Source organism: Gorilla gorilla, chromosome X, assembly GCF_029281585.2.
Source record: "Gorilla gorilla gorilla isolate KB3781 chromosome X, NHGRI_mGorGor1-v2.1_pri, whole genome shotgun sequence".
NCBI classification, from domain to species: domain Eukaryota; kingdom Metazoa; phylum Chordata; class Mammalia; order Primates; family Hominidae; genus Gorilla; species Gorilla gorilla.
In genome coordinates this window covers 40,420,416-40,437,461 of record NC_073247.2, presented here as the reverse complement: position 1 = coordinate 40,437,461, position 17,046 = coordinate 40,420,416, and the positions used below count along the sequence as shown (strand labels likewise).

The window sequence follows — 17,046 nt, the reverse complement described above, 5'->3', positions numbered from 1 at the left end:
AATATTATGTAAGTTGAGATAAAAATTCTAATGTCTCAGGCTGAAGGCCTAATTACATGTCAGGTTAATTTTTTAAAAAAGAAAAGAAAATTTCTGAGCTATTTTGACATTTCAGTTGAAATGTTCAGTCTGACTTTTGTTAATGATACTAACAAATTGCCTGTTTTTGAAGAAATGTGAAATTATAAACCTGTAGACTAAAAGTTCTGGTAAAGTATTTAACTCTGACATTAAAATTAATGGTAAATGCTCACTAACCTCGTTGTCATCTCTGTTCAACATTTTTAAATGCAGAATTAAACTACCTTTCTAGAAACTTCCCTGAACACACACAAAGCCAGAGGGGGTAAAAGTTAGGAGGTTAATTGTCCTTCATTTATTTTAGCATTTCATAGACCATGGGTAAAAGATAAGAGTGAAGTTTTAAATACGAAAAACAGCAGAAAAACGTTTTAGTACATATTAGACAATTGTCCATCTAGCCTTCTGGAATCCCACTGGGGCATTCTAGAGTAGAATATTCTTATGTATTTGTTGCCAGAAAGAAGATCCCAATAGAAAATGTGTTATTTTTCTATTGAAAATCATTTTCTTTTTTACCTTTGATAAAGTTTTAAAAGTCTTGACATTTAGAATGGGGGACCATGATTAAAACGTTTGTATATACCCAGAAGATGCAATCTTTAGATGGGAGTATGTTTAGAAGTAATCATCATTTTGATGTGGTTGTAACTTACTTATTATTATTAACGTTCTTGCATATTTACATTATGATTAAAAATAAGTATCTATGCCAAAGCATAATTACAGCTAGCATTGAATGAATTATAATTGATACTTAAAGGAATAAATAAGTAAACACATTGAACAAAAAAGGGGCTTAGGCATTATGCCTTCAAATATTTTCATGTTATCATTCCCACTATACAAATATTTCGACCTTAAAGTCAGACTAAGAAAGGCGATAAAAACATTTTGTGTATCCTTATCACTACCATCAAAAGCTTATATTCCACTTGGTGGCTCAAATATGTAAAAATACGTAGCAGGAAATGACAGATTGTGTTTGCTTGAGTCCCTGTACCTTGTTAATGTTTCCTGTGAAATTTTTTTTTGTGTTTTTGAGACAGAGTTTCACTCTTGTTGCCCAGGCTGCAGTGCAATGGTGCGATCTCGGCTCACCGCAACCTCCACCTCCCAGGTTCAGGTGATTCTCCTGCCTCAGCCTCCCGAGTAGCTGGGACTACAGGTGTGTGCCACCATGCCCGGCTAATTTTGTATTTTCAGTAGAGACGGGGTTCACCATGTTGGCCAGGCTGGTCTCAAACTCCTGACCTCAGGTGATCCGCCCACCTCGGCCTCCCAAAGAACATTTTTTTTTTTTTTAAAAAAAGGTCTCATATACAAAAAGTACACTAACATTTTCTATATTTTATGGTATTTTGATCTCACTATATATATATAGGTGTTTTTTTTTTTTTTGGAGACAGAGTCTCACTCTGTTGTTCAGGCTGGAGTGCAGTGGCAGAATCTTGGCTCACCGCAGCCTCTGCCTCCCAGGTTCAAGTGATTCTCATGCCTCAGCCTCCCGAGTAGCCGGGACAATAGGCACACACCATCATGCCTGGCTAATTTTTGTATTTTTAGTAGAGACAACGTTTCTCCATGTTGGCCAGGCTAGTCTCAAACTCTTGGCCTCAAGCAATCCGCCCAATCTGACCTCCCAAAGTGCTGGGATTACAGGCGAGAGCCACCACCCCCAGCCGCACTCAGTATGTGGCTTAATGAACAATCTTCGTTATTTTTCTTAAATTCTTTGCAAATGGCATTCATGTTTTGCAATTCCATAGTAAGTCTGTTAACAGTGTTTTGCTTCTTTATCATTAAATATTGTAGTATTTTTATTATGATACTAGTAAAACAAAAAAAAATCCTTTCAGCTTACTTTCTGTTCACTAATGGAGTAAATGTTAATCTTGACTGTACAGGTTAAAAGAAAAAAAAATTACCTAATGTCACTTTCCCAAACTCGATTTTCATCCAGATCTTCAATAAATTTTTCTCCTTTCATCCAGTAAATTAAAGGACTGACATCTCCGCTGTACCCAAAGAAAGCTCTGCAGGTTAGATTAGCAGAGTCACCTGCAGAGAGAAGTGATGGAAAAGTGTTATAAAACTATTTGTTCACACTTATTTTAGGCAAACTGACAGGTAACATTTTGATCACTTTTCATTGATTTAATAAAATATCTTTCTAAAAGAATAATTTTTCAGGGATTTTCAATCTTTGTCAAATCGATAGAATGTGTGCTTTCGACAACATGGCTTGTTTAATGGAATGTGAGTTACTTGTAAAATTTCCAAGAGGACTGGTCGGTTATTGTACAGAACATTTTTCCCGTTCGGTTTGCCTGATGTTTTCTCATGATTAGATTGAGGTCATGAGTGATTGCGAAGGATACCACAGAGGTGATATGCCCTTCTCGAAGCATGATATCAAAGGGTACATAACGTTGCTGATTATAAGATTTTATAGGGCAGATAGAAGGTGTTTCTCAGTCTCGAATGTGGGAGATAGAAAATCTTTGGCTGCAAAGAAAAAGGAACCATAAACGCAAGATCCTAAGAGAATGCTATTAAAATATTTTTAATTCATAGAGAATAACATTTGAATTAAAGAAGCTAACACATAGGTAGAAAAACACATTAAAAAACAAAAACCATGACAATAAATATTTGGGATTTTCATTACGGGTAAAATCAGTTATACTACTGTAAAGATTAGCTTATTTCAATATGCTACTTAGAATGTTTTAGTGGTGAATACAGATTGGTCAGTTATTTAATAAGGTAAATTGAAGTCTCTTTCTAAAAGGTGGAAGTAAATTTAATGCCCGTAGAAAGTCAAGTTTATTTCTGGATTTTTCATGCCACTTTACAAGCACCTGGTTTACTCAAGCTTCAGTCAGCATTACAGAACTGACATATTCCAGTAGATACTAGTTTTAAGATCTTGCTACCGCTAAATGGAACCAGAAATTGAGGGATAAGATGGGGTCTTGTAAGTCTGGATTGGGGCAAAGGAACTGTCAGGGATGGGCACCACATGAGGGGCTGAAAATGAAAAAGCAACACCTTTGTTGGCATTTGAAGTAAGCAAACTCTCAATTTGTGGTAGCCATAGATACTTAAGAATATTACCAGAGGGCCCTGAGAACTCTGCGATCCTAAGGAGCAAGGAAGGAGGTTTCTTAAGTACTGGAAGCCTCAGGGCTAAGCTATGAGTTGATAGTATGTATTTCTTGAAATTTTGCTTATGAGAGATTCTACAGCATAAACACAGAGAAAAGCAGAATGCACTTACATGTAATCTTTCTAAACTAGGGCATGAGTATCTGTAACTTAATTCTACAAGTTCCACAATGACAAAATTTTTATAGGATAAAATCGTATTCTCTTATGTTCGTTAAGAATAATTCATGAAAATTATTGCTCTTCTAATATTTCTAATATGGCATGATATAGCCTTCTCTATTTTAGCTTATGTCTGCATGTTCTCCAAGAGATTCCTCACAGACTTGGATTCCTCCCCCGCCCCTAAACCCAGAGACGGAGTCTTCCTCTGTCGCCCAGGCTAAAACGCAGGGATGCGATCTTGGCTCACTGCAGCCTCTGCCTCCCGGGTTTAAGCAATTCTCCTGCTCAGCCTCTGGAGTAGCTGGGATTACAGGCACGTGCCACCATGCCCGACTAATTTATTTTTGTGTTTTTAGTAGAGACGGGGTTTCACCATGTTGGCCAGGCTGGTCTTGAACTACTGACCTCGTGATCTGCCCGCCTTGGCCTCCCAAAGTGCTAGGATTACAGGCGTGAGCCACCACGCCCAGCCGGATTTTTTATGTAATAGTCATCACTGATGACTAGATAAGGCAAGTCCAGAAAATATCTACAAACTTTTAAGAGGCAAACTGAGGCTCCAAGGAGGTTTCTTTATTATTAATCTTTGTACAGAAATATTTTAGTATAAAATTCCCTCCCCTTTAGAGAATATTTACATTACAAAATGAATAAATGTCAATTCCATTGATTGGAAATCAATTGCAGATTTCTACGGCAAGTGTCAACCAACATTACAAAATAGTTTCAAATCAAATATTCTTTGTGTTTACATTTTTATAAGAGCACTGTTTTTGTTTTTGATTTTTTTGTACCAGGACTATCTGTTATAGTGCCAAGGTAGTCACGAATTCAATAATAAGTCTCAAAATACTACCTAGTATGATGATTAACATTATATGCTAATGGAATCAAGATGTATTACAGTTTTAAAAATGTATACATTAATAACTTATACTGTCTTTTATAAGACCAAGTTTAAGTTTTTAGGTGGGACTTAATGCCTGGAACTCATAAATAGAAATCTCCAGGTATTGCCTAATTTTCCATTACAATTTTAGTAAATATGGGACCTTAAAAATCATAAATAAGGAATCTGACATTCCTTAGCAGAGAGGCCGATTGACCTCCTCATTGGAACTTGAATTACTGTCTCACACCACCCTCCTTTCTTTCTGACATCAACTGTGAAATTCATTTTTATTCACTTTTATTTTTCATAATTTTATAATTCATTTCTTTTACCTGCAGGCCTTGTGCTGCCACACCTAAAAAAATGGCTCCTGCACCCATGTAAGAAGCAATCTGCTTTCTCAGCCATCTTGGTTCACCTGTTCTTTGACTACCCCACCCTGCCTGGGGCTCCAGTACTGAGTGTATCTACAGTGCTATGGGGACACCTAGGAGAACTCTAACCAGTCTTGAGATGGGCTTGCTGTGGGTCAGACAGTGAAATTCAAGGAAGGAATAGAAGAGGGTGGAGAGAAGAATAGAAAAACACTCTGGACAGAGAGGAAAGAGCATGAGTGAGAAAAAGCCTGGGAGCTTTGGGGAAAATAAAATAATTTTGAAGGGGCTGAAGCTAAAGTGTAGACGAGGGGCAAGTAGAGGGAAGATTAGGAGAAGAATGGAGCCCTGATGACGCAAGAGCAGGAGCAGCGCTGTTCTATGTATGGCATGTGGAAAATCTGAGACTTCCGTTTCAGGGCAATGGGAAGTTGAGGGAAGATTTCAAATAGGAGACTGACGCAATCACATCTCTATTCTAAAGAGAACAATCTTACTGTATTTTCAAACCTGAGATTGGATCAGACAGAATCAAGGATTGAGAATGTTACAGTACTCTGGGATCACATAAGGAATAAGCACTGCAAAGATCAGATTATTTCCACATAATTTCCTAAAGTGATAAAGCATAGGTAGTAGCAGTAACTACAGAACACTCTGCTTTTTATCAATGTGATAATAGGGAACCTCTTAAACCAGACATTAAGTAGGAATCCTGTTAAGGCAGAAAATATATATATTTTTCTCTCTCTATATATGTATATATATGTGTATATATATATGTATACATATATGTGTATATGTGTACATATGTGTATATATGTGTGTGTGTGTGTGTGTATCACTGTATCACTGTATCACCCACACAGAGAAAGAGATCTGGGAACTGCCAGTTGCTTCTCAATATAGGCAGAACAGAAAGTCAGTTTGAGCAGTTCTTTGTTCTGTGAAGAGGCTTTTCAGTGGTTTCTCTTAATTGTACAAATTTGTGCGGCTAAGCAAAGTTACCACTTCACTTCTTATGCATTGCTCTGCTCACAGGCTAGACACTAGGAGTCCAATGGAGTCAATTCTGAGAGCAGGCCAGGTGAGGTCAAGCTCACACCTGAGTCTCTAACCAGGGGCCTTAGTGTTGTGGAGAAAAGCTGGATTCACCAGGTACTATTTATTGGGAAAAAGTAATTAATCACACCTGTGTCAGAGAGCTGTGACGTTGGAACCCAACTGTATTACCTTGTGTTTGAAAGTGGGAATGAAGGACTATTATCCTTTCCTCTGAATCTGAATAAGAACCAGGACTTGATAGAAATTCATGGAGCAGGGTGGAGCTTAGGAATAAGTGATGTATGTCCACCAAATAAGGGCAAATAAGGATTAAAAAGGATAAATAGTAGTTATGAAAGTAATAAATGATGGGACTGTGTTTGTACCTTTGGCCAATGAACTAGGATATGCCAATTACACAACAGGTTTTTAGCATCTGAATTTTGGGAGTCACCCATTCATATTCCATTTTGTAGTCTCTTGATTTTATTTAAGACTATATTCTTTGCTTTAAATTCTCATTTTCACCTAATACACGCTTCATCCATTAAATCCAATTCAAATGCAACTTCTTCCAAAATGCAGGCCTGCACTTTCAAAAAATACTCATTTAATTTTTCTTCCTCCTTCTCTTCTCCTTTCTCCATAGACTTTGGAACATATTTCTGTTTTATCATAATGTAGTCCTTTCAATATCTGCTTTGCTCACATATCTAGCCCAGCAACTTGACTATGCATTCCCCAAAGGCAGAAATTATATCTTTATTTCCCTTCGTATTACCAGGACCCATTACAGCATCTTGAATATATTAAGAACTCAATACATAATCTCAAATTAATGAATAACCTGCTTAATATCTTTTGAACTTTCATTTTACCTTGTTTCCCTTTTTTTAAAGCTTCATTAATTAAAGGCTACATGTCTACATGTCTCCACAGGCCAAATTTATCGTGTAAACTAGGCTTCACATTGTAAGTACAGAGCCTCCTCATTCAGGTATTATTTCAGTGGTATTATTCCACACCGGCTTGCAAAAGTCAGTTACCACATTTTCAGAAATTCTGTGAGCAGGCTGTTAAGCACGGTCATTGAAAATTAAATTATCGAAATACAAAAAAATTTAAAAAAAATAATAGATACTCAAAACTTCCAAATTATTTTGCTACATTTTACCATTCATTCACTCATCTTTTGAGATTGTTTACAGCTATAGTATCCGTATGGTGGAAATACTATACAATAGTGTACTACTGCACATCTCTTCTCAACTATATGTTTAATGACATTATGTTGGTAGCTTGAAAAAGACTACAGGGGGAGTATTTACTCCATACATTGGCAAATGCTACAAATCAGGCTATGATTTATTGTTTTGTTGACTGACTGTACTTAAAACATGACAGGGAAAATGTTAATAATGCAGGTTAAATTAAAAGTATGTCGTGTCTACAGCTGCCATATTGGGAATAGCACAAACATCAAGAAAATATTCTCCTACTAAAATTTGATTCCGCAAAGAACTCATTTACATCACTGATGAGTGAGTAAACTTCTGATATGCACCTCCATTGTTTTATTAGCTAATGTAAACAAAAATATCAACTGTATTCTTGGCAGAACTACATTTAGAGAGCCAAGTGTTAAACATTTACCAGATGCTACTGTCTATAAAATTATTTTTTACATACATAATATGCATATTTTAATAGCTTTATTGAGATACAATTCACATACCATGAATTTGTACAATTCCATGGTTTTCTGTATATGCACAGAATTGTACAATCAGAACCACAATCAATTTTAGGACATTTTTATCACCCCAAAAAGGAACCCTGTACCAAGTGGCAGCCACTCCCCATTTTAGCCCCTAGCAACCACGAATCTACTTCTACTTTCTGTCTCTATGGACATCTGGTATAAATGTAGTCATACAATATTATTGCCTTTTATGTCTGGTTTCTTTTGTTTAGTTTAATGTTTTCAAGTTTTATTCATGTTATAGCATGTATCAATAATATCCCATTGTGTGAATATATCCCATATGTTGATTTTGTTTATCCATTCATCAGCTGATGAACATTTGGGTTGTTTCCTCTTTTTGGCTATTGTGAATACTGCTGCTAAGTTTTTGTGTGGACATATGTTTTCATTTTTCTTGGGTACATACCTAGGAGTGATGTTGCTAGGCCATAAGAGAATCTTATGTTTAAATATTTGAAGAAATAACAAATTGGTTTTCAAAGTGGCTGTGCCATTTTACATTCCTGCCAGCAACGTATGAGGGTTCCAGTTTCTCCACAGGCTTGTCAACACTTCTTAGTATCTGTCGCTTTGATTATAGCCATCCTAGTGAGAGTGAAGTGGGATCTCTTTGTGGTCCCTAACATTCCTATTAAACCAAAATTTTATTATTAAATATAGCTATTTTGCTAATCACCAGTACTGTTCAAAATTATGAAAACATTATCAAGATAAAAAGGCTTCTCATTGGATCGTAGCATGTAATTGTCAACATCATACCTAAAATGCTTTTTATTTACCTACTTTTGTGTTATAAACACTATAATGAATTTATAAAATGATTTATAAAATGTATGATTATAAAATCAGACTATATTTTTACTTGGCAAGTTTTAGGAACTAAATAAATTATTGGAGGCTTGCTTTATTAGGAAATACTGAGAATATTACATTCCAAATATTTAAAAGTAAACATATGTTAAACAAGAATATACAATGGGACTCACAGTATCATCTCCTTTAAATTCAATAGAAATATGCCTACAAGCATTATTATTTTTTTTTTTAATTTTTACTTTCAGGGGTACATGTGCAGGTTTGTTATATAGGTAAATTATATGTCACAGGGGTTTGGTGTACAGATTATTTCATCACTCAGGTTATAAGCATGGTAACTGGTAGGTAGTTTTTCCGTTCTCAGCCTCCTCTCACCCTCTACCCTCCACCCTCAAGTATACCTGTATTGTGTACTCAATGTTTAGCTTCCACTTATAAGTGAGAACATGTGGTATTTGGTTTTCTTTCCCTTCATTTACAATAATGGTCTCTCGCTCCATCCATGTTGCTGCAAAGGACATGATATCATTCTTTTTGATGGCTGCATAGTATTCCATGGTGTATATAAACCATGTTTTCTTTATCTAGTCTACCATTGATGTGCCTCTAGGTTGATTCCATGTCTGCTATTGTGAATAGTGCTGCAATGAACATACGCATGCATGTGTCTTTATGGTAAAAAAAAAATTTATATTCCTTTGGGTATATACCCAATAACGGGATGCTGGGTCCAATGGTAGCTCTAAGTTCTTTGAGAAATCAAACTGCTTTCCACAGTGGCTGAACTAATTTACATTCCCACCAGCAGTATATAAGTGTTCCCTTTTCTTTACAACCTTGCCTGCATCTGTTATGTTTTGACTTTTTAATAATAGCACTGAAACTTTAAATTGTTTTGGGCAGTATGGCCATTTTAATAATATTGATTATTTTTATCTATGAGTGTGGAATGTTTTTCCATTTGTTTGTGTCATCACTGATTTCTTTCAGCAGTGTTTTGTAATTTTTATTGTAGAGATATTTCACCCTCCTGGCTAGCTGTATTTCTAGGCATTTTATTTTATTTTTTGTGGCTATTGTGAATGGTATTGCATTCTTGATTTGGCACTCAGCTTGGATGTTGTTGGTATATAGAAATGTGCCTACTAGCATTCTTTTCAGTTTTTTGTTTGTTTGTTTGTTTTGAGATAGGGTCTCACTCTGTTGCTCAGGCTGGAGTGCAGTGAAACAATCACAGTTCACTGCAGCTTCAACCTCCCGAGCTCAAGCAATCCTCTCACCTCATCCTCCCGGGTAGCTGGAACTACCGGCATGTGTAATCATGCCTGGCTAATTTTTGAGACAGGGTCTAGCTTTGTCACCCAGGTTGGTGTGCCTAGCTAATTTTTTATTTTATTTTTAAATAGAGACAGGGTCTCCCTATGCTGCCAAGGCTAGTCTCAAACTTCTGGGTTTAAGTAATCCTCCCACCTTGGCCTCCCAAAGTGCTGGGATTACAGGCATGAGCCACTGCACCTGGCCAGCATTCTTTTAATATGATAATGTTTTAGAAGTTTTACTAATACAATAGGATATTACAAAGCAATGAGATGTTTTAAAAAGCTGATAAAAGCATTATTATTATTATTGTTAAAGTTTATAGGAGTGTATGAACATAAAATGTGTACAACTGTTTAATGGAATATTGTTAAGCAGATTAACTAGCTAACATTTGGAAAGTGCATAAAGATGAAAATTGCCAAATAAAGGCTTCATATATTGAACCAATTTCAATAAAAACATTGTTTGAAGATAACCTGATTGCATACTTAACCAATTAAAAAGCCCTATATTTTGACTTTTTAAAAAGTTATTTTAAATATTCAAATCTAAGACATATATTGTAATCACTTAATAGCAAAATTTAAAAATTTGTCCTCTTGATATAACATTCTTTTGTATTGGTATTCCAAAATATAAAATTCTCTATAGTTCGAGTTATTTTAAACAAAATATAATCACATAAAAATAAGACTCACTATCCTATAGATCAAATGGAGTCTATGTAGTAATTCTCAAAGGAGGGGCTACCCATTTTTTTCAATATATTTGGATAGAACTTTAGGTCCAGACAAAAATACCCTTAAGAAACTCAAAAGAGAATATGCAAAATAAAACCAAGAGAGAATGTGGGTCTTAAGAGCATAGATTCTAAAATTATTAAAAGTTTGCTTATATATATATTTTTTTGAAATGGGGTCTTGCTATGTTACCCAGCCTGGTCTTGAACTCCTGGGCTCAAGCGGTCTTCCCCTCTCCTGAGTAGCTGTGATTACAGGCACAAGGCTTGAAATTTAAAAATGAAACACTATCTGCCTAATATGAAATATTAGATACTCCATAAGAGCATCTACCTCAGCCTATTGCAACCCTGCAGCAATAAATAATTGATGAAGGCAATTCAGAAGAAAGCCAGTTTTCCATAGTGGGGTAAGTTTGTAAATCTGGCAAATTTGAGGGGTTTTTTTAAACTACATGATTTGTAGCAATTAATTTAATGTACTTACAGTTTAGCTATAGTTAATGTGATTTAAATTTTTTTAATCTTATTCTCTAAGAGACACTGATTTTTATCATAGTTTTGCCAGCCTTAAGAAGAAACTCTGTAGTTAGTTATGGTCTATGATATTTAGAAATCATTATCATCCATGATTTCTACAGTTACTAATTAGAAAATAGAAGAGATCCTATTTATACTAGCAATAAACAAACAATTAAACAAATCCATTCCCAAGTTACATTTTAGATGTAATGCTAATGCTAATAAAAGTCCAATAAGATGTAGAACTCAACAAAATCTATATTTATTTAGAAATTTAAGTAGGTGGATATTGTCAACAACTATCCTAAAGAAGTGTAATGATGATAGATCTGGACATCACGTTGTTGGTCTAAACGAAGAGCAAAATATATTTTAAAACAATTATAAAAAAGAACATCATGTTTATCCCGCAGGCAGTGATACAACTCTTTGAAATCAATTGTAGTGCTCAGATATGGTACCAGATTTAACTCCAGGCAATGAGTTATCAGAATTGCATTATGTTCTAAAAACAAAAATTAGTTTCATATAATATACAAAAATAAATGTGGGATTTATTAGAGTTAAATATTACTATGAAATAAATATACTATATAGGAGAAAGTATATATTTTATAAATATGTGGAGGAAAAATAATTTCTTAAAATTGAAGTCTAGAAATAACAAAAAAGTTCAAGATTAAAAGATTTAAATTTATAATTAGTAAAATTCAGTAGAATGGAAAGTGACACAAAGAAAAAACAGAATGATTATGAATTTTTATTTTTTGTGTTTATTTAATGCGTGTCTGGGTATGCTTTCAATTAAAAAGGAAAAATAATTTTAAAACTCACTTAGCAGAGCATCTAGAATAGACATTAAAAAATTAATAGATTGACATTCCAGATATTCAACTTGAAAATAATTAGTGCTAGATTGTGATAGGAACTTTAGGGAAAGTTATTACTAGCAATTACTAGTGCTACCATTCACTTTGCTTTTTCTTGCATATTTCCACTAACTTTCATATCAGTTTTTATTTTACACTCCCATATATTCTACAATGTCATTTAGCTTAGAGTCATATGGCTTAGACGTTACATTTTTTTCTTATTTTACTTAAGTCAGTGAGTTCCAAATTTATTGTCAAAAAATTTACCTACAACCCCCACCAGATTGAGATTCAGCAAGTCAAGTCTGGAGAGTTCCAGGGATTTGAATTTTTAACAAGCACCCTCAGGTGATTTTTCATGCAAGTGATTACAGTTAACTGTCCAGAACAATTTGTTTTTACCTTGGAATTTGTTTAAAGTGGAACTGGGGCTCAGAAAAGCAACAAAATTGAAAAATATTAGGGCAGGTCCTGTAAGCAGGAAGCAAGGACAGGGAGGCTGGAGAAGAGGAAAGAGAAAGAGGGTTCACAATAACGGCAGTTGTAGGCAGAGAAGTAGCTGGTGTAGACAAGAAAGTAGGATATAAAACTGGGTCACTGGCAACCCAACCAGGCTACAGAAATATATATATATATATATATATATATATATATATATTTACAAAGTTATGTAGAAAGAAATATCTTTCATTGGAAAACTACTCATTGGTCTATGGCACACCCTTCCAGATTACTGGATTCTTGCTTTTTTATGGGTTTTTTTGTTGTTTGTTTGTTTGTTTTTTTGAGACAGAGTCTCGCTCTATCACCCAGGCTGGAGTGCAGTGGCGCGATCTGGGCTCACTGCAAGCTCCGCCTCCCGGGTTCACGCCATTCTCCTGTCTCAGCCTCCAAGTAGCTGGGACTACAGGAGCCCACCACGACGCCCGGCTAATTGTTTGTATTTTAGTAGAGATGGGGTTTCACCGTGTTAGCCAGGATGGTCTCGATCTCCTGACCTCGTGATCCACCTGCCTCGGCCTCCCAAAGGCTTTTTTACTGTCTTTGAACTATATTTTGACTCTGTAAAATGTAGGACACTGATAGGGGTACAAATTCTCTCCTGTCTGATAGTGATTTAATTGACTCACCTCTCCTATCCTCCCTATAACCTGGGGAAAAAAAACAATTTTGTCTCCATTTACAATTCATCTCAACATTTCTTTAATCTGTGTAAATCTGCTGCTTTGATATTTCCTTTGAACTGGTCATAACATCTGCTTGGTCCCCTCATATCACATCAGCAAAAAATTTTTTAACATGTATTCATTCTTCCATCTGTGTGAGAGTCACGACTATACATGTTTCTGAAAATTATCTATAAAAAGGAATATATTTGCCTTATTGCTCATTATGGCTCTGACATTTGTTGGATTACTGAAGGATTTTATGAACACTCTCCTTATCCCCCTTTTTTTTCAAATATAAGAATCAGCAACAAGCAATGGGGAAAGGATTCCCTGTTTAATAAATGGTGCTAGGAAAACTGGCTAGCCATATGCAGAAAACTGAATCTGGACCCCTTCCTTACACCTTTATACAAAAATCAACTCAAGATGGACTAAAGACTTAAATGTAAAACCCAAAACCATAAAAACCCTAGAAGAAAACCTAGGCAATACCATTCAGGACATAGGCATGGGCAAAGACTTCATGACTAAAACACCAAAGCAATTGCAAAAAAAGCCAAAATTGACAAATGGGATCTAATTAAACTAAAGAGCTTCTGCACAACAAAAGAAACTAGTATTAGAGTGAACAGGCAACCTACAGAATGGGAGAAAGTTCAATCTACCCATCTGACAAAGGTCTAATATCCAGAATCTACAAGGAACTTAAACAAATTTACAAGAAAAAAAAAACCCATCAAAAAGTGGGCAAAGGATATGAACAGACACTTCTCAAAAGAAGACATTTATACAGTCAACAAACATATGAAAAAAGCTCATTATCACTGATCATTAGAGAAATGCAAATCAAAACCACAATGAGATACCATCTCACACCATTCAGAATGGCGATTATTAAGTAGTCAGGAAACAACAGATGCTGGCTAGGCTGTGGAGAAATAGGAATGCTTTCACTCTTTTGGTGGGAGTGTAAATTAGTTCAACCATTGTGGAAGACAGTGTGGCGATTCCTCAAGGATCTAGAACCAGAAATACCACTTGACCCAGCAATCCCATTACTGGGTATATACCCAAAGGATTATAAATCATTCTACTATAAAGATGCATGCACACGTATGTGTATTGCAGCACTATTTACAATAGCAAAGACTTGGAAGCAACCCAAATGCCCATCAATGATAGACTGGAAAAAGAAAATGTGGCACAGATACACCATGGAATACTATGCAGCCATAAAAAAAGAATGAGATCATGTCCTTTGCAAGGACATGGATGAAGCTGGAAGCCATCATCCTCAGCAAACTAACACGGGAACAGAAAACCAAACACTGCATGTTCTCACTGATAAGTGTGAGTTGAAAAATGAGAACACATGGAATAGGGAGGGGAACATCACACACTGGGGCCTGTTGGGGTTGGGGGCAAAGGGAGGGAGAGCATTAGGATAAATACCTAATGCATGCGGGGCTTAAAACCTAGATGACGGGTTGATGGGTGCAGCAAACCACCATGGCACATGTATACCTATGTAACAAACCTGCACGTTCTGCACATGTACCCCAGAACTTAAAAAATTAAAATTAAAAAAAGAATCAGCAATAAAATTTTTATCTTTATTTAAGTCCAAGCTATTTAGCTTGTTATCAAGAGCAACTATCGTTCTTTTCTTTCAGTCTCTAATTTGCTGTAATAAGCAATTTCTGAAAAGGCAATTCTAGTATGTGATTCAGAGAGCCAACCACCACAGCTCTTCCATACCCTCTTCCATTTAGATATTGAAAAAACTCCTCCACCTCTCATCTCTGATACACAAGTGATAGAGCTAAGACTGCTTAGCACATTTAACCAGAAATACAGGAAATTAGCATTAGAATTCGACAAGTTAAGGAGAAGAGAGACCTTTATTTAATTTGTCTCTCAATTTTGTTTCTTTGTTTTCCTTCAAATAATAAAAGAAACAAATTTAAGCTATGGCCTAGGGATCTGCACACATCAAATATATCAGTCAGCCAGGGCTGTAGTCCTGAAGATAATGGTATTCTTGCTGCCTCCAGTTGATACCTGTAAAAGCCACAGTAAATTGCACTAAATGCTTCTGCCTCCTTTTTGGCAGAAAGGTGCACAGTCAGCTCAACCTCAACAGGTTCAGAAGGAAGCATGCTAAAATTGATCATAAAACATCATTCCTATCTAAAATGAGAACAATGCTTGTCACACTGCAGCCTTTTAACTAGGCCATGATTTGAGGGGTCTTAGAGGAAAAACAATACTTTTTCCCTTCAACCAGTAGATTCCAATCAGCTAAGTGGAGCACAGTTCTAACCGGGTATCATATAGCCATTTCTAAAACTATGAGGTCAGAGTCTCTCTCCACTAGAGGACACTCTCTAACTTATTGAAAAATAAAAAAGCTCTTTTTTTAATTAAAAAGAAAATTCTCCTCTAATTAAAAAGCATCAACATCCAGACATTTTACTCTTTGCAATTAGGAAATAGTGAGCATTTTGTTCTTAAGTAAGATGTTGAATAGTAGGGGGATTTTAATTTCATTTGCACCATTAATCATGTATATTAAAATTACTCTACGGTCATGGTAAAGATAAATGTTTTGCCGAAGACTCCCCATTTAAGATAAAAGCAAAGTGGTTTACAAAACATATTTATCTTTTGTCATTAGTTACACTGAATGGCTCTTCTAGAAAGCTTTATTCAGAAATGAAGAATTTCTTTGTCTCTCTCTGTCTCTGTCTCTGTCTCTCTCTCTCTCTCTCACACACACACACACACACACACACACACACACGGAGACAAATGAAGTTCGTTGGAACTTCATTAAGATCTTTTACCTAAATAAGTACTAGGACCTACAGCAGATAATAGTTGCCAGTATCAAAGCACAGATAGTTCTTTGGAAATCAGAGATTTATCTACGAATTCTAAAAGAAAGGAAAAGTAATGAAAGGGGTACGTTATATTAAGCTCATAGTTGAGGATGTGATTGCTGCAAGATATAACAACATCTGCTCAAATTTCAAGGAGACAAAATCACAAGAGGAAAACAAGGTATGAATTTTAAATTTGCTAACCATAATTCAGCTGTAGTGTCAGATTTCTTTATGAAAATAGATTTTATACTACATTACTATATATTTTTGTAGCTTTTAGGAACAAAGCAACTCAATTGTTTGATCAATAGATTATAAGAGAATTTAAGTAACAACAAATAACTTGGAGTTAATTAAGTTAATATACATTTATAGTACCCATGGTGAGTGCTCACTCATTGTTAGCAATTATTATTATTAGTAGTAGTACTATTACTATTATGGGACAAACATTACTGTAAGTGATGATATATAGTATATATATCAAGTTAGGCCAAATTATGCCTTTCAGGAATCAGGGGGCTGTGCAGTGAACTTGGAATAAGCTGCTGGGGGATTTCCCACAGTAATCAAATGAAGAGAGGCAGTAGCATGGCTCCTCTAGAATAGAGAGGAAATCTTATTCACTTGAAGGAAAAGGGCCTGAGAAATGGGAATATTATTACCACATTGTGCTGGGTAGTAAAAAGATTCTTGTAAGGGCTCAAATTTTAGCTCTTGATGGCTGTTTTCTACCTGCATGAAACAAAAGTTCATGGTGTCTAGAACAATCGGTGGACACCAGCCAGAAGAGGGGGTGTCCCTCTTGTTAACATCAAACATCTGTTAACACCCAGATGCCCTTGATGACCTCACCCCTGGGAAGGTGTGATGTTGCACCTGAGTGTTGAGAAGATGGGTCTTAGATAAATGATGCGGGAAAATGATGACTATACAGTAGAAATTACTCACCTGCCAGGAAATTGATTTGCTCTAAAAGGCTACTCAGAAACTCCTGGTGATGATGAAGGGCAGAAAGTACAGCCATTGTTACCCTTGAGTTGAGTGGATGGAAGAAGTACCTTGTGATTTGCTTTCTGACAAAAACATCAGATCTGCTTATAATTTTACTCATTTCGAAAGTTCTTCAAGTCGTCCACAAAGTGAACATTTTTTGTAATGCAGATATCTTTAGGTTTTAATACAGAGGTCTTTTTATCCTCAAATATTTGTGATTATATCTTGATAAGGT

General features: G+C 35.6%; 1 protein-coding gene across 1 annotated transcript in view; it reads right to left on the bottom strand.

The window, feature by feature from the left end:
- Positions 1–17,046, bottom strand: part of IL1RAPL1 (interleukin 1 receptor accessory protein like 1) — a 1,375,176-nt gene that overhangs the window by 43,989 nt on the left and 1,314,141 nt on the right. Inside the window, exon 7 of the mRNA XM_019019800.3 lies at positions 2,010–2,142. Within this exon, the coding sequence (XP_018875345.1) occupies positions 2,010–2,142 (133 nt within the window). The remainder of the gene's footprint in view (positions 1–2,009; positions 2,143–17,046) is intronic.